At 39.3% G+C, this 18,617-nt stretch overlaps 1 protein-coding gene across 6 annotated transcripts in view; it reads right to left on the reverse strand.

Moving 5' to 3' along the window:
• agap1 (ArfGAP with GTPase domain, ankyrin repeat and PH domain 1) overlaps positions 1 to 18,617 on the reverse strand; it is a 193,572-nt gene that overhangs the window by 145,484 nt on the left and 29,471 nt on the right. For 3 of the 6 annotated variants that reach the window (XR_007448760.1, XM_049570047.1, XM_049570045.1), the window contains exon 1: positions 6,239 to 8,368. The exons of 2 other annotated variants lie outside the window; for them this stretch is intronic. Coding sequence is in view for 3 of the 4 variants with exons in the window: in XM_049570047.1 (XP_049426004.1) it covers positions 6,239 to 7,439 (1,201 nt within the window). In the remaining variant the exon portion in view is untranslated. Of the gene's footprint in view, positions 1 to 6,238; positions 8,370 to 18,617 lie in introns of those variants that run through there. One more of the 6 variants, XM_049570048.1, reaches the window with a different exon arrangement.

The following is an 18,617-nucleotide window of genomic DNA, read 5'->3' on the forward strand; positions in this document are numbered from 1 at the left end:
CTTAGTCGTCGGACATGTTGGATCAGAACAGAGACGTCACTGTGTTTTAATCAATAACCAATCGATCAATATCTGCCCTGATGACGACACTGTGAGGCTGAAACCATCCGGTGAAGTCAGAGGACTCATGTCAAAGACAGACTGATTAAAACACGTGTGTTACTGACCCAAATATGGCTCACAAGACTGCAAACACACTGCAGCCTACAACTCCCATGATGCAAGGGACAGAAGGAAGCAAGGAAGGAAGAAAGGAAGGAGGAAAGGGAAGATAGAGGAAAAGAAAGGAGTAGAGAAGGGTAGGGAAACAAGAAAGAGTCGAATGAGAAGAGAGAGAGGGAAGGAAGGATGAGGGGAAGGAGGAAAGAAAGAAGGGACGCCAGGGGAAAGACCAGGATAACGACCGGGTAGAGGAGAGGGAGGAAGGAAAGAGGAAAGGAAGGGAGTAGAGAAGAAGAAAAAGAAGAGGCAGGAAAGGAGGGATGCTAGAGAAAAGGAAAAAAGGACAGAAGGAAGGATGTAAGGAAGAAGAAAACAGGAAGGGTGAAGGGAAAAGGAAGGAAGATTGAAGGAGGGGATGAAGAAGGAAAGGAGGAAAGAGGGGATGCAAGGGGAGCGAGAAGGATGATAGGGGAGAGGAAACAAGAAGGAAAGAAGGGGAGAAGGAGGCGTGCTAGGGAGAAGAGGATGGGAAAAGGAGACGGGACAGGAAGGAGGGAGGAAAGAGACGCAAGCAAGGAGGGAACAGACAGAAAGGAAACAGAGGAAGAAAGAAAAGAGGAAGGATGGATGTGAGAGAGAAGGGGACAAGGACAGAGGGAATGAGGGGAGCAGGAGAGGAAGGAAGGAAGGAAGGAAGGGTCAGCTCTCCATCATCCCTCCATCTCTGTGCTCCCTACAGCATTTCTCTCCTAATAGGATTTTCTCCCTATTATACCCCATTGTGTGTGTGTGTGTGTGTGTGTAGCAGAGTGTGTGTAGTGTGTGTAGTGTGTGTAGTGTGTGTAGCAGAGTGTGTGTAGTGTGTGTGTGTGTGTGTAGCAGAGTGTGTGTAGTGTGTGTAGTGTGTGTATGAAGGGAAGCAGAGATGAGGATCAAAGCTTCAACTAAGAAACAGCTCGCTTCATCTGGAGGAGCATTTCATGAGTGTGTGTGCACGTGAGAGCGTGAGCGTGTGTGTGTGTGTGTGTGTCAGGAATATCAAGTCTTTTTTTCACAGAGAAAGACGAGATAACTGGATGCAAAACTAGACGCAGTAATTGGCAAACGAGTGTGTGTGTGTGTGTGTGTGACCTATATCCACAGCCATGCAGAAGTAATACACACTCCACCCTGAATACACACCCACATCCACACCCTTTCACACACACACACACACACACACATTCCCCTACAGTACACTGACTCTCTATAGACACACACACACACACCAGCAGACTCCATTAAGACCCAGTGAGGTCAGGGGAGGGGACGGGTGGGGTCGGACGCTCTGTGTGTGTGTGTGTGTGTGTGTGTGATGTGCAGCGACAGCATTTTGTCCGACAGGTCTGAGTCCTCCTAAACAACAGTACGGAGGCCCGCAGGTGTCATGGAGGGCAGTGTCGCAGTAAACAGTATCAACAACAACATAAACAGCTGCCTGATTTCCCAGCATGCCTCACCACAACACACACACACACACACATACACACACACACAGTCTGCCTCTGTGGTTATCTGGCAGCTCCGTGAGGCTGATGTGACCTGAGTCACCTCCTCCTCTTCCTCTCAGGAATCCCAACAATGTGAAGCCTGTGCCCCCGTCACTTCCACCTCCACTATCATTATTGGACCTCCAAGGCCACCGTCTTGGACCCTGAGGACCCCCCTGACTGAGGAGAGGTCACCAGAGACCACCAACCAGAAGACACAAGGACTACAGACGTGTCCTTTAGCACCACAAAACAACTGTCTTATACTAAACACGATTTCCAAACAAATACAACATGCTAACGTTATTAGCACAAGCCTATGGCATTTTACATTGTATAAATTAGCCTAGCAGCTAGCAGAGGTTTCCTCTGCTCATATTTCAGCCAGGATAAATCACACACAGTGTGTGGAGGCTTTATTGTCTTCATGACTTACTGTGTCTTATGTGTGAAGATAAAGTGAGTCAGATGTCTCCACTGAGGGAAATGGTTTCAGCTCACAGAGACACACAGGAGGTCTGCGTCATAGCTACGGCGCCGATTTAACACAGAAAGAAATATAATATATAAATTCCGACTAAAACATTTCAAATTTTCATCAACTAAGACACTTTATATTTTAATTGACTAAAACGTTTTAAATTTTTGTCTGCTGAAATTCGAAAATTTTCATTGACATGTTTTTTGATTTTCATCGACTAAACTGTTTCAAATTTTCATAGACTAAAACATTTTGAATTTTTGTCGGCTGTAATGTGTTGAACTTTTGGTGACTAACGTGTTTTTTTTATTTTCACAGACTAAAATGTTTTAAATTTTTATCGGCTAAAACATCTTGAATTTTCGTCAACTAAGACATTTTATATTTTCATTGACTAAAACGTTTTAAATTTTAATCTGCTGAAATTCTAAAATGTTCATTGACTAAAACATTTTGATTTTTTGTCGACTTAAACATTTTGAATTTTCATCAACAAAGACATTTTAAATTTTTATTGGCTAAAATGTGTTGAATTTTTGTGAGTAACGTGTTTTTTTTATTTTCATAGACTAAAACGTTTCGAATTTTTGTCAGCTATAATGTGTTGGTGTTTTGGTGACTAATATGTTTTTTATTTTCATTGACTAAAACATTTTGAATTTTCGTCAACTAAGACATTTTATATTTTGATTGATTAAAATGTATAAATTTTTTGTCGACTTAAACATTTGAAATTTTTGTCTGCTGAAATACAAAAATTTTCATAGACTAAAACGTTTTAAATTTTTGTCGACTCAAATGTGTTGAAGTTTTGGTGACTAACATGTTTTTTTATTTTCATATACTAAAACATTTTGAATTTTCGTCGGCTGAAATTCTAAAATTTTCATTGACCAAAATATTTAAAATTTCCGTCAACTACAATGTTTTGAATTTTCATTGACTTTTTTCATAAACCCTACTACGAACTTTCGTTGCCTAACTCCACTTTTAGCACCGCTCACTAGACTGCGAGCTAGGTCACCTTAAACCTTCAGAGTCACATCAGGCCATTAACCGTAAAAGGATGAGACCCAAACATCGACAGCAGAGGAACTTAATCCTGTGAGAACCTGCAGGACATTGGTTCTCTGTTTGACGTCATCATCTCTACGAGATATTTGGTAGATGAGTGCAGCAAAGACTCGCAGTGAGTCCTGACTCTGTGGTTTCTGTTTCAGATCAGGAGGCTGACGGTGACTCCACAGAGGTGTCAACATGTCAAACTGCTGCTGCAGCTCCAACAACACATCTGTCCGTCTGCCAGAACAGACCCACTTCCTGTCTCCCGTCATGTTTTCCACTCTCCACAGAAAGAGGATGCCGAACCGAGTGTGTGTGTGTGTGTGTGTGTGTGTGTGTGTGTAGCTAAAACACAGCCTCATGACCCAACCTTCGTTTTCATATAGAAGAAGTCAAACTGTGCTTCAGCTCCCACTTCCTGTTGTCTCCGTCCCCGCTATTTTAGACCCGTCCTCTCTGTCCACGCCGTGTCTCTGCTGGAAAATGTGAGCTGTGTTTCCTCTTTGTGTCGAGGTGAGACACTCCGACACTTCCTCTACATTTATTTAAGGTTTTTATAAATCCACTTAACTCTGAGAGGACAGAGAGACAAACAGCAGCGTCCGACCTGCTGCCGCTGCAACTAAACATCACCCTGCTGTCCAAAACAAACACACACTCAGTGATCCACCCTCCCCCGCAGAGTCAAACACACACACACACACACACTCTGAGAGACTACACACCACCTCAGCTACATAGTTAAAGGCTGTGGGCCCCAACCTGAGGTCTGGGACCCCACAAAGGGCCTCGAGCTGAGGGCTGAATAGACTGCTTCAAGTTAAGGGGTTTACAAGTAAACTTTATTATGGGGTCACCAGTCAACTTAACGTCATTTAAAGGGGTCCTTTTAAGGGGTGACAAGTAGGTTTTGCTTTGATGAAGGGGTCACCAGTCGACTTTGCTTCATTTAAAGGGTCAGAAGTCAACTTTGAGTAGTTTTAAGGGGTCACAAGTAGACTCTCGTGACCCCTTAAGGCATCATTAGTAGACTTTGCATTCATTTTTTACAAGTAAACCTTGCTACAAATTTAAGGGGATTTAAGGGGTAATGTGTCAACTTTTCTTATTTTTAGGGCTCTACAAGTAAACTTTGCTTCATTTTAAGGGCTCATAATTCAACTCTGCTTAGTTTTAAGGGTCCAAGAGTAGACTTTGCCTCATTTTAAGGAGTTTATGAGTAGAGTTTGATTGATTTTAATGGCAACACATAGCCTTTGCTACATTTAAAGGGAACATTAGCAGACTTTGTTTTATTTACAAGTAGACTTTGATTCATTTTAAGGGGGCCACAAGTAAACTGCTTCATTTTCAGGGGTCAAAAATTGACTTTGATTTATTTTAAAGGATTTACAAGTCTAGTTTGATTGTTTTAGGGAGTCAAAAACAGACTTTGCTTAATTCAAAGAGGACATTAGTAGACTCTTCCTCATTTTAAGGGGTGACAAACAGACTTTGCCTCAGATTAAGGGGTCACAAACAGATTTAGCCTCAGTTTAAGGGGTGACAAACAGACTCTGCTTCAGATTAAGGGTTCAGAAACCCACTTTGCCTCAGTTTAAGGGATCACAAACCTACTTTGCCTCAGTTTAAGGGGTGACAAACAGATTTAGCCTCAGTTTAAGGGGTGACAAACAGACTTTGCCTCAGTTTAAGGGGTCACAAACCTACTTTGCCTCAGTTTAAGGGGTGACAAACAGACTTTGCCTCAGATTAAGGGGTGACAAACACACTTTGACTCAGTTTAAGGGATCACAAACACACTTTGCCTCAGATTAAGGGGTGACAAACAGACTTTGCCTCAGATTAAGGGGTCACAAACCTACTTTGCCTCAGTTTAAGGGGTCACAAACAGACTTGGCCTCAGTTTAAGAGGTCACAAACCTACTTTGCCTCAGTTTAAGGGATCACAAACAGATTTAGCCTCAGTTTAAGGGGTGACAAACAGACTCTGCCTCAGATTAAGGGATCACAAACCTACTTTGCCTCAGTTTAAGGGGTGACAAACAGACTTTGCCTCAGTTTAAGGGGTCACAAACCTACTTTGCCTCAGTTTAAGGGGTCACAAACAGACTTGGCCTCAGTTTAAGAGGTCACAAACCTACTTTGCCTCAGTTTAAGGGGTTACAAACCTACTTGGCCTCAGTTTAAGGGGTGACAAACAGACTTGGCCTCAGTTTAAGAGGTCACAAATCTACTTTGCCTCAGTTTAAGGGGTCACAAACCTACTTGGCCTCAGTTTAAGGGGTGACAAACAGACTTGGCCTCAGTTTAAGGGGTGACAAACAGACTTGGCCTCAGATTAAGGGGTTACAAACAGACTTGGCCTCAGTTTAAGGGGTGACAAACAGACTTTGCCTCAGTTTAAGGGGTCACAAACCTACTTTGCCTCAGTTTAAGGGGTGACAAACAGACTTGGCCTCAGTTTAAGGGGTGACAAACAGACTTTGCCTCAGATTAAGGGGTTACAAACAGACTTGGCCTCAGTTTAAGGGATGACAAACAGACTTTGCCTCAGTTTAAGGGTTCAGAAACCCACTTTGCCTCAGTTTAAGGGGTGACAAACAGACTTGGCCTCAGTTTAAGGGGTCACAAACCTACTTTGCCTCAGTTTAAGGGGTCACAAACCTACTTTGCCTCATTTTAAGGGATCACAAACCTACTTTGCTTCAGATTAAGGGATCACAAACCTACTTTGCCTCATTTTAAGGGATCACAAACCTACTTTGCTTCAGATTAAGGGATCACAAACCTACTTTGCCTCAGGTTAAGGGGTGACAAACAGATTTAGCCTCAGTTTAAGGGGTCTACGGCTGCCTCAGACCCAGACCTTCACTCTCTGTGAATGAACTCCACCTTTGCAGGTGTAGAATCACAACAAGTCTCCACACGTCGACCTGCAGGTCACGTGACACCTGACAGGTGACTCCTGGCAGTCAGTGTGATGTCAGACAGGTGCCGTTACCTTCAGTGCTTCCTCCGTTCATGCTCTCCGTGCTGGACTGGGACAGCGCTGCCCTCTTGCTCCGCCGCAGGGACCGGTTGGTGCTGGGGCTGCCCACCGGGGTGGAGGTGGACGCTCCGTCCCTCCTGAAGATCCCACTGAAGAAGCGCACCAGACGCCTCTCACTAGAGCGCCCTCCCCCTCCCCTCAGCAGGAAGCCCCCTCCTGACGCGTCCTTCTCGGCCGCCAGTCGCACCAGGTCGCTGTTGTCGAGCGTCCTGTTCTTGTTGCCTCGCGCCCTCTCCCAGCGGCTCAGCTCTGACATGGAGTCCGTCTTGTTCAGGACGGCGCCGACCTCCAGGGTCCTGCTCTTCTGCCTGGTGGGGTCCAGGCGGGGGGCTGGGGGCTCAACAGCGGCCTGTGCATCCTTCTCGCCACCGTCCGGCGCGGCGTCGCGGCCGATGCAGCCAGAGCTGCTGTGGTGTTTGTCTTTGGACAGCGCCCTCAGACGCAGCAGCTCGCCGCCGCTCCAGTGTCTGAAGCTGAAGCTGCGGCGCAGCAGGCCGGGCGGACGCTTCAGAGGGGGGGTCTCCAGGGACGCAGCTTTGGCTGTTTTCCCATTGCTTTTGGAGTGCGACATTTTCCCCTCAGGGTTCAGAGGTGAGTCGGAGCTCCTCTCCTCGAAGCTCCTCGCCTTCAGGAGCCTCTTCTTCTTCTCCTCCACGCCGCCGTTCTCCACACTGGCGTCTGTTTGTGGAGCTTCAGTGCGAACATCCTCTTTAAGTCTCTGTGAATCCTCCGCTTCCTGCTGCTCCCCGCCCGGACTTGGCATGTTCTCCGCCACCGGGCTGGCGGCCTTCTCCTTCAGCTCCTTCTGCAGGTGGAGCTTCCTGGCGAGCTTCAGCCGCCCCAGCTCCAGCTGACCCGTGCTGAACGTCCTGAAGTTCCTCATGTAGCCGTGAGACGAGGAGAAGTCTTCAGACTCGTCCTCCACCTCCTTCAGCTGCTCCAGCAGGCCGCTGCGCTGGATCTCCACCGAGCCCTCCCGCCTGAAAGCGCCCACCTTTGGGTTCTCCGCCCGCCTGGGGCCCAACCCCTCATCATCATCATCATCATCTAAACTCTCCCTCTTCACCAAGGTGAGGGAGATCCGGTAGACGGTTTTCCTCTGCGGCGTTCCCCTCTCCATCCTGTCAGTGCAGCTGCTGTCCAGCAGGTACATCCCTGAGGTCCCGCTGCTCTGAGGACGTTTGGGTTAAAATCCACGCAACTTCTCTAAACGTCTTGAAAGTAAAATCGCTCCGGGGCAATAACCGACTCTCCCTTCATCCAGATGTGCACACAGCGCAGGAAATACATTCCGCCTTCACCCCAGCGGAATTCAAACTGGCAACAAACGCAACAACCAGGCGCGTCCTCCCCGGCCGCTCTTCCCCCGGGCTCTCTGTCCGGAACACCGCGGCGACCCCCGGCGTGGAAAAACACTCTTCTATCCGGGCAGAGGAAGTCCTGCCAGCTCTGGATCCTGCTCCGGTACCATTCCCAAACAAACACATAAATAAATGTTATCCTACCGCCGCGTCCCGGACCGTGCCACCAGTGCGTCGGCTCCCATTGTGTGCGCACATCCCCCGCAGCGCAGCGCTGAGCAGCGCGCAGAGGATCCAGAACCAGCAGAGCTGCTTCACCTCAGCCCGGCTCTTATTGTGCTCCTAATGATCCTGGGTTCAGACCCGGAGACTCGGAGCCGAACCTCCGCTGCTCCGCTGCTCCTCTGCTCCGGCTGTAGCCCTGACACAGACACAAGGCTCAGCAGCCGCGGTCCCGCTGCCTCCTCCGCCTGCACTCTGAACACACTCTGCTCCACACACACACACACACACACACACACACACACACACACACACACACACAGACCGGCCACAACAGAGGGGAGGGGAGGAAACACGGAGCGGATCCTGCACACACTGGAGCGGGAGCGCTGCTGATGTGCTGCACCACAGACAGACATTACTAATCAATGAATCCATTATGTCATCACTTACTGACACACACACACACACACACACACACTCTGAGATGTAACTCATATGTAAACACAAACTTCAATCAGCCTGTATCTGTCATCACACACAATATACACATTATATCATCATCCAGTTAACTCTTTATTATCCTTAATATCATTATTATTATTTTATTAGTTGTATTTATTTTCTAGTTTAGTCAAACTTTAATATTTTACTGTTTCATTAATTTTTTTTATTTGAATACCAATTATTATTGTTATATTATTATTGTTTTATTATATTTATTATTATTCATTTTTATTGGTATTCAATAATAAAATATAACATTTAAAAATAAAAAATGAAATAGAAAACTTTTTACAAAACCGTTCTTTTTAAATTGATTTTTGTTTTACAAAAAATGATTTTTATACAAAAATCTTTTTTTTACAAAACCGATTTTATTTTATTTATTTTTTACAAACGGATTTTTTTTTTACAAAACTGATTTTTTATTTATTTTTTTTGCAAAACTGATATTCATTTTATTTATTTTTACAAACTGACTTTTTTTAAACAAACTTTTGTTTTTTTACAAAACCGTTTTTTTTTTTTTAAACTTTAATTTCTTTTTTTTAACCAAACTGATATTTTAACAGTAAATGTACAGACAGTCCTGAAAAACAAAGGTTGGATAAAATCAAAATAATTATTTATTATACTCGTCAGGTCGTTGGTATTAAAACTAACAGGTAACGATCCTGAATAAAAAACAATCTAAACTTAGTTCAGTTTCACTCCCGTCCATCTTATCCAATATATAACATAATTTTACTGACTGTAAAGTGGTTTTGTTATTATTGTTATTATTTATTGTTTGTTACTGTGTTCCTCGGCTTGTTGACTTTATTACTGTGTTGTTATTTCCTCTGCCTCTCAGTGTTTATAGTTCAGTCAGCAGGACACCAGCAGCAACAGCAGAGGAAGAAGAAGTCCAGTTCATGTTTTCCAGTCTGCACTGGTTTCCATAAACAGGGTGGAGTCTGGTCTCCCTGCTCTCTGTCTGTCAGGAGCTTTAAAGGCAGCCATGGAGCCTCACACTGGGACACACTGGGACACACTGGGACATGGCCTGCAGCGGGACACTGAGTCCTGACACTGGACTTGATCTTATGTGGAGACATGTAGTGATCCTCTGAGGGCTGAAGGATCAGGACTCTCTGAGTGCAGGTAGATTGATCTCAAACTGTCCCTGAACACATCACAGCTCAGCTTTACTTTGAAAGACCTCAGGTCCACCATGACTTCCTGTTCACTGGGCAGCACTGGGCTCAGTACCTGACGCACACATGATGGATCTGAAGCTCTGATACAACAGCAGCATTTATTTATTCGCTTCGCTCCACGCTGGCCCTGCTGAATGATGTGTGTGACATCATCAGCGCCCACAGAGTCGTCACGGCGGCAACTTTTAAATATTCAGGTGGAGGAAGGAGCTGCTGCATCTCTGTGATCAAATCCATATTTACAGTCAAAGCCTGAGTGAAACTCTGCGCTTTCTTTCATCTTAAGGGGCTCCTCACTCTCACTGGAGGAGGAAGAGGAGGAGGAGGAGGAGAAGGGGGGGGGAGATTAACTCCTCCTCACCCAAACCTCCACCTCCACCTCCACCCAAGAACAAAAAAACTGGGCTTCTGACGCCTTGTGGATTATTACTAGGATTAATCAAGATTAGAGCTGCAGCAGCCGCCGGCAACTTTCTCCTTTCACCTCCTCACACACACACACACACACACACACACACACACACACACACACACACTGTACATTTAATTTACTCCCACCCCTCCCTCCCCCATCTTTCTGCTCATGTGTGCGTGTTCAGGGACGTTGTTTCTGACATCAAACGCACCTTAAAAAGCCTCCACCTGACACATGAAAGAAGACAAAGTGTGTGACGCTCCCACAGCTGTGTGTGTGTGTGTGTGTGTGTGTGTGTGTGAATATAAAGCAGCTCTGTGTTCAGATGAGAGTGGGAGCATCACTCAGTGGTGCTGGTGGGAATATGAAACATGGAGATGGTGATTTACAGCTGTAACAACACAACATCAAACGCACCTCTGAAGCCGTTCACACGCTCAACGTCAGCCGGTCGGAGCTGTGTGATGATGATGATGATGATGATGATGATAATGATGATGAGTGTGATACTGCAGCTACTCAACATCTTCATCATGACATGTAATGAAGAGGAGAGACGATGCCTCCCTTACAAAATATGTACAGTACTTCCCAGAACAACCCAGCTAACCAGAGCGGGTTAAACTGGTTCAGGTTTATAGAAACATCCCTGTGTTTCCTGTCGGGATAGTGCCACAAAAAGTGCGGCATTTTCTGCCCAGACAGTGCCACAAAACGTGCCACGATTCTTTCCCGGAAGGTGCCACAAAACGGGCCACGATTCTTTCCCGGAAGGTGCCACAAAACGGGCCACGATTCCTTCCCGGATAGTGCCACAAAATGTGCCACAATTTCATCCCAGAAGGTGCCACAAAACATGCCATGATTCCTGCCCTGATAGTGCCACAAAATGCGCCACGATTTCATCCCAGAAGGTGCCACAAAACATGCCATGATTCCTGCCCTGATAGTGCCACAAAATGCGCCACGATTCCTTCCCGGATAGTGCCACACAAAGTGCCACATTTCCTGCTGGCATAGTGCCACAGAAAGTGTCTACTTTCCTTTTGGGATGGTGCTACAAAGAAAGTGCCACGTCCCTGCTATGATGATGCCACAGAAAGTGTCCCTACCAGGATGATGCCACAAAAATGCCATGATGATGCCACGTTCTTGCCAGAATAATGCCACAAAAATGCCATGATGCCACAAAAATGCCATGATGATGCCACGTTCTTGCCAGAATAATGCCACAAAAATGCCATGATGCCATATTCCTGCCATGTCCCTGCCATGAAATCTGCTTCAATTAGCCCAGTTTGAAGTGAGAAGGAGGAGGAGCTTCATCATAATGAACGAAGGAAACACCACAGGAGTTAAACCTGCAGAGCTTCATGTGCAGGCTGATGTATATTAATACTGTTCAGGTCTTTACCCATAATTCATAGCACACAGTAGGTGAACACATTTCCTTTGTCCTCAGTGGCTGAAGGTTTCCTGGAGGTCGACGCCGCCGCTGTCATTTTGTTTGGGATTGATTGAGATGGAAGGTGCAGCTGCGAGATAACGCCTGAGGACAGTTTGTCCACACGTCCTCCGTGAGATGAGATCTGAGATCAAACAAGGTGGAGGAAGGTGGAGGAAGGTGTCCATCTCTGTAAGCTGAAACCATTTCCCTCAGTGGAGACATCTGACTCACTTTATCTTCACACATAAGACACAGTAAGTCATGAAGACAATAAAGCCTCCACACACTGTGTGTGATTTATCCTGGCTGAAATATGAGCAGAGGAAACCTCTGCTAGCTGCTAGGCTAATTTATACAATGTAAAATGCCATAGGCTTGTGCTAATAACGTTAGCATGTTGTATTGTTTAGTATCAGACAGCTGTTTTGTCGGTGAACCTTGTGAGCTGTGGAAGGCGCCGGCCACAGACACCAGGACAAATCGTAGAGTTTGATACAGAGTGAGGAGAATGGAGCCAGTGCTTTAATCTGTCCACAGGGTCTCTGGAGACACTCAGGGTCTTATCAGGGCTGCAGCTGCACAGCTATCACACTATATAAAATATCCTGATTTAACAGACTGAGTAGATCCAAATATGGAGGACGAATAATGACAAAAAATTCCAAGTCCAAGTAAATGCCCAAATCAATGACTACAGAAATATTCAATAAATAAATGTTACTTAAAAAATCAATAAATTGCTAAATAAATACAGACAAATAAAATAAAATAACAAATAAATAAGTAAATAAATAAATACAAAGATAACTCAAATGTATGAATTAAAATCTAATTAAATTTAGTAAAATTAAATTGAATTAAAAAAAATTCAATAATAATTAAGTAAGAAAATATTTGAAAATGAAACTAAAAATTGTAAAAATATTTCATACAAATTAACTAAATCAGAAAACAATACAAAAATATTTATCAAAATAAAATTGAATTGAATTAAATAAAAATGAAAAGAAAATTACAAAAATTGACGTAATTATGAAATAAAATGATAATACAGTAAATTTCAATCAAAAAGCTAAATTTAAATATCAATATATTTTAAAATAACAATCGTAGAAAACATTAAATAAAATGAAAAATTAAGTTAACTAAAAAACAAAATACAAACAATAATGGATTAAAATTGAATTAATTAAAATTAATAAAATCGAGCTAATAATAAATTAAATAAAATAAATTTCAATTAGAATCCTGAATACAAATAAAAGAAATATTCACAATACAATTAACAACTGTGGAAACTATTATATAAGATCACACACACACACACTTAGTACACAACAAGTTACACACAAGGTGCCACTGTGACCACACACACACACACACACACACACACACACCTCGTCTTCCTCCTCCTGCAGGAGTGGTTTTTTTCTGCATCAAAGAGCGAGAGAGCGGCAAGAGGTACGGCTCCCTCCACCTCTCTCTCTCTCACAGACACACACACACACACACACACACACACACACACACACACACACCGCCTCCTTCACCCCCTGGAGACGGGGAAAATGGGTCAGTTAGCAGAGGAAGGAGGAGGAGGGGAGCAGCAGGAGGACCCCCACTGACAGGAGGAGGCTCGTACCCACACAGAGCAGAGCAGAGGATTCTGGGAATGTATGTGTGCACACACACACACACACACATCACGGTTTCCTTCAGGCTAACAGGCTAACGCTAAGCTAACACATCTACAACACCCAGACTGAGCGTGTGTCCAGAGGTCAAAGGTCAACGACCCCAAACACAGCACATATACAGGAGACACAATCAGCCAATCACGCGGTCAGGTCACCGATGACATCACAGTAAAGGCGTGTCTGTTCTTACCTGTGACGACGAGGAGCGGCGTCCGACAGGTGAGCGGCAGCGGGACATGAGGAGAGAAGAAGAAGAAGAAGACAGGAGCCAATCAGAACGGGTTTAGACTCTGCTCATCATAAAACATTCTACGGCAACTCGGGAGGGACAAACAACCACAGCAGATGAGGAGACAGAGGAGAAAGCTGCCCCGCCCCACCCTATGCTCCAAACGCTGGTCTGTTGCCATGGCGACCAGCTGGGGGACGTGGGAGGGTGATACACGGCTGACTAGGCGTTTGATAAATGAAACTGAGCATGTGCAGACCGGTCCGTCAGTCTGCTGCAGAGGAAAGGTTGGTCAACTGAGCAACTTACAGAGCAACGTGCATCACCTCCGCACAGGGGGGTTGTTATTTATTAGTACATTATTTGGTGAATTAAGACGAAATAAAATCAAAATGAATTAAATAATACAGTAAAATTAAAAAAAAAGTTAAATATAGATGATTTTAAAATAAAATAAAAATTGTAGACAAAACAACACAACAAAATACATACAAAAATAAATTAGAATATATCATATATGAATAAAAAAATAGATTAAAATGAAAAAAAATATAAAATAAAATTCAAGAAGGAAGCTAAATACAAAAAGATATTTTTTAAAACAGAACTGAAGAAAATATTGAATAAAATAAAAAATATGTAAATGAAAAAACTAAACACATAATGAAATAAAATGTAATACAGTAAAACTGAATAAATATAAAATAAATCAAAGATTTTAAATTTCTACAGTAGAAGAAATATAATAATAAAAATTAAAATAATAATAAAGTATTACTAAATTGGAAAATAAAAATCAAAAAGGATCTGAATATAAAATAAAAAAATGTTGAAAATATTAAACAAAATAGCAATATGAGAATAAAAACAAGAACTAATTACAACTTACATACAAATGGAAAAATAAATTAAAATAAAAACTGTGGTCATAATTAACTAAAATAATAATGAGGTAAAATTCAAGTAGAAAGCTGAAGACAAAAATAAATATTTAAAAATAAAGTGTTAAAAATGAAAATAAATACATTTAAAAACTAAATACAAAATAATTAATTAAATTGAATAAATAATAATGAAGTGAAATTTACCTAAAAATATTTTAAAATAAAATAACAATCATAGTAAAATAAAATAAAGTTAACAATGAGTATGACTGAAGCTGACTCTTCTTTTGTGTCCCCAACAGTCTCTGCGGCACAGATGGAGGTCTCTCACACACACACACACACACACACACACACACACACACACACACACACACACACACAGAGCTGTTGTATTTAATCCCTGGCTACAATAGGAACTAGATGCTCAGCTGCAGACGGAGCTGTGTACAAACTCTGATTGGTCCAAAACCAGGAAGTGCAGAGGCAGGGGGCGGATCCAGGAAATAAAGACAGAGAATCTGTTGGTTCATGTTGGCTTCATGCTCTGTTCACAGGTCCCCAAAACATTTATAAATCATGAGTCAGGGTCAAAAATCAGACGGGGAGGAAAAGACTTAAAAGATCAACAGTGAGACGATTAATTTAAAAAATATATATGTACAAAAATAACTTGAATTTAAAATGATAATAAATAAATATATAAAAATGAATAAATAAAAATGAAAATAAAATTTAAAAAATACTTTACAAGAAACATTACATGAGGATGAATTAATTAATTAAATAAATAAACAATTGAAAAAAACATCTGCCTGTGCTCACTTAAAAAATAAAATAAATTTAATAAAAAAAATAAATCAAATATGAACAAAATAAAATTACAAAAAAAATTATTTAAACATTTATTTCAAAATTGGAATTTTATTAAAATACTATTAAATATAAAATGAAATAATATTTTTTTTTTAAAAAAATTTAATGCAATTTATTTGAAAATATTGTATATTATTATTATTATTTTTGTAAATATTAAAAAATAAAGAGATTATTTTATTAGACAGTTAGGAAATAAATATTTTATAATAATTAAAATAATAATCAATAATATTGAAAAATATGAAATGAAATACTTAAAACCTCTATTAAAATAGTGTAATAAAATTTTATGAAAGGTTAATTAACAGACAAAATAAAATGAAAAATTAAGTTAAATTTATTAAATCAATTGAAAACTGAGGAAAATATAAAATAAAAACATTCTTTATATAAAAATTGTATTAAATAATACAAAAAAATTGTCAAAGTAAAAGTTTAAAATAAGTTTAATTGGATTCAATAAATAAAAAAATAAAATTGACTTAAAAATAAATATAGAATGAAATAATGTTTAAAAAAAAATTATATGAACAAAAAACACAAAATGAAATTTTAAATAAACCATTTCACAGTAAAAAGTATTTAATATACCAAAATAAAAACTGAATTCAAAAATAAGTGAAGAAAAATATTAAAAAATGTAGTAAAATTAACACTTATTCTAAAAGTTAAAATTGTAGTTAAACAATAAAAAATAAAAGAAATTAACAGACAAAATAAAATTTTTATACACATTATAAATTAACAAAAAATATTTAAAACTTGATTTTAATATAAAATGTAGAATAAAATAGAAATGAAAAATTGTGGTTAAAATAACACAAAATATAAAGAAAAAAACAATTGAATAACTTACACTAAAAAGTAAATAAAAATAAAACATTATGAAAATAAGAATTGTAAAATAACAAAGGTAATAATAATAAATTAATAAATGATAAAGTTTTAAAAAAATTAAATGAAAAAATATATTTAGTAATGAAAGATATTAATTATTTTTGAATAAGACAGGATTAATAACAAAAAATAGTTAATAATAAACATGTCAATAATAAAGTAAATTTAATCTGAAAACATAACTAAAAATGAAATACAACAAATGATTTGAAAATAATAAAAGTTGTAAAAAAAAAAATAAAGTAAAAAAAATCATTAAACTGAAAATGTTTAAAAATATCCATTCTAGTAAAAAAAAATATAAAATGAAAATAGTAAATTTAAAGAATAAAATAAAACGAAAATATACAATTTTACATAATGAATACTGAAACACACACACACACACACACACAGAATTCCCAGCATTCCTCCCATTCCTGAAACACCACAGCTGCCTGCTGCCCCCTGCTGGTGAACATCCAGCACTGCACCACACACACACACACACACACACACACACACACACACACACACACACACACAGCGCTGCATCACTGTTGACACAACCAGACAGCATGTTGTCATGGTAACAACCATCACTTCCTTAAAACAAGGCCGACAGGAGAAGAAGAAGAAGAAGAAGAAGAGGAAGAGGAGGCAACAATGACTCATCAACTGTTTTCTTATTTAATGTTCTCATTATTATTTGTCATTAATCTGCCACAGTGTGAGACTTTATTTTATTTTATTTTATTTATCTTAGTGTTCTGATCAAACATCTGGTAACTAACTGTATATCTTTCTTTTTTTAATTAAATTTTCATCTTTTTCAGTTTTATTTTTATTTTACTTTGCTTTTTATTTTAAATTGTTTTATTACAATTTTTATTTTTTATCTTAAAATAATTTTCAATCTTTCATTATTTTAGTTTTAGTTAATTTTCTATTTAACTTTACCTTTGTCATTTATTGATTTATTTACTGATTATTTCCTTTTCTCATTATTATTATTATTTTTACTACAATTTCTATATTTGAGAACTTTTTAATTTTATTTTCATTCAGCTTTTAGTTTTACTCTACTTTTTATTTTATATTATTTTTACAACAATTTTTATTTTTATTTTCAACATATTTTTAAGTTACAGTTTGTAATTTTTTCATCAAATTTTACTTTATTATGTCCCTGTTCACTTTCCATAGTGTCTTTTATGTTGCTTAAGTTTTTATTATTATCGTTACAATTTTTATTTCTACTTTAAAATAACTTATTATTGGGTATATTTGATTCAATTTTGCTTTATTTATTTATTATTTCAATTTTTCTTTAAATCTTATTATTTTTCATTTAATATTATTTTAACTACAGTTTTCATTTTTAAATATTTTTTATTTTATTTTTTTTAATTCAGTTTTTGGTTTTATTTTACTTTTTATTTTATATTATTTTTCACTATAATTTTATATTTTTATTTTCAGTAAAGAAATAGAACGGATATCTTCAATACAAGTTTTTATTTAAAATTATTTTTTAAAAATCAATCTTATATTCAGATATTTGTAATTTTAATTTTTGTATTTTTTAAATCTAATTTTACAGTGTTTTTTCATTCTCTTGTTTTATTTTATTTCATCAGATTTTAAATAAATACTTTTCCTTGTTATATTTAATAATTAGTGAACACAGGCACTTATCATTTCTGAATAATTGATTATTTAACATTCTTTTACTTTTGTATTATTTTGTTTTCATTTAACATTATTTTACTTTTTTTATTTTGAAATTTTTATTTTTATTTATTTTTATTTAATTCCATCATTAATTGTTTATTTAATATATTTATTTAGTCATCTCAATGTATTTTTTTTAATTATTGTTTTTAATTTTTAATTATTATTTTTGTTTATTTCTAAATTAAACATTTTCTTTTTTTTCTTTTTTTTTAATAAGCTCATTTGAATCATTAATTCCATCTGAAATGTGTGTGAATGAATGAAACAAAGGTCTGTGACATCATGGTCACGTATGGCCCCTGAGGATCAGGATAAAGCAGCAAACCACAGCTTAGCTCTTTTATTCAAACGTCTGCGGCCACACAAACGTCCAGACGACAGAGACCAGCCAGTGAGCGTGAGGAGAATGTGAGGCGACAGCCGTGACCCCAAACAGCCCCAACACTCAGCTGTGAGGACAGAGCCTGAAATCTGATGTGAAGGACGAGACGCGGCGAGGCTTTAATGTGCCTGCAGAGGGCGCCACCGCCGCTGACATCACAAGATCAGACTGTATGTTTGAATGCAGCACAGCAGGAAGCTGCAGGGGGCGCTGTGTTCACACAATAACCTCAGCTGGGATTCACTGGGTCACATTCCTCCACTGGTTAATGTTTTAACACCTCTGTGTGTGTGTGTGTGTGTGTGTGTGTGTGTGTGTGTGTGTGTCATGGCATAAAAAGGTCACAAGATCAAGATTAAGACACTTCCTACATCTCCCACAATGTCTTTCAACAAACCAAAGAAGAGTATGACATCATCCTGTAGGCCAAATAACATGCTACCTTTATCCATGCATTAAATCTTTACATTTCCAGTGGAGGTTTTGAACTGGATTTGTGTGCACTCAATGAAATAAAAAGGTCACAGGTACAAGACCTGGACATGTGCCACATCCTACA

The sequence above is a fragment of the Epinephelus fuscoguttatus genome, linkage group LG24 (genome assembly GCF_011397635.1).
Source record: "Epinephelus fuscoguttatus linkage group LG24, E.fuscoguttatus.final_Chr_v1".
NCBI lineage: Eukaryota > Metazoa > Chordata > Actinopteri > Perciformes > Serranidae > Epinephelus > Epinephelus fuscoguttatus.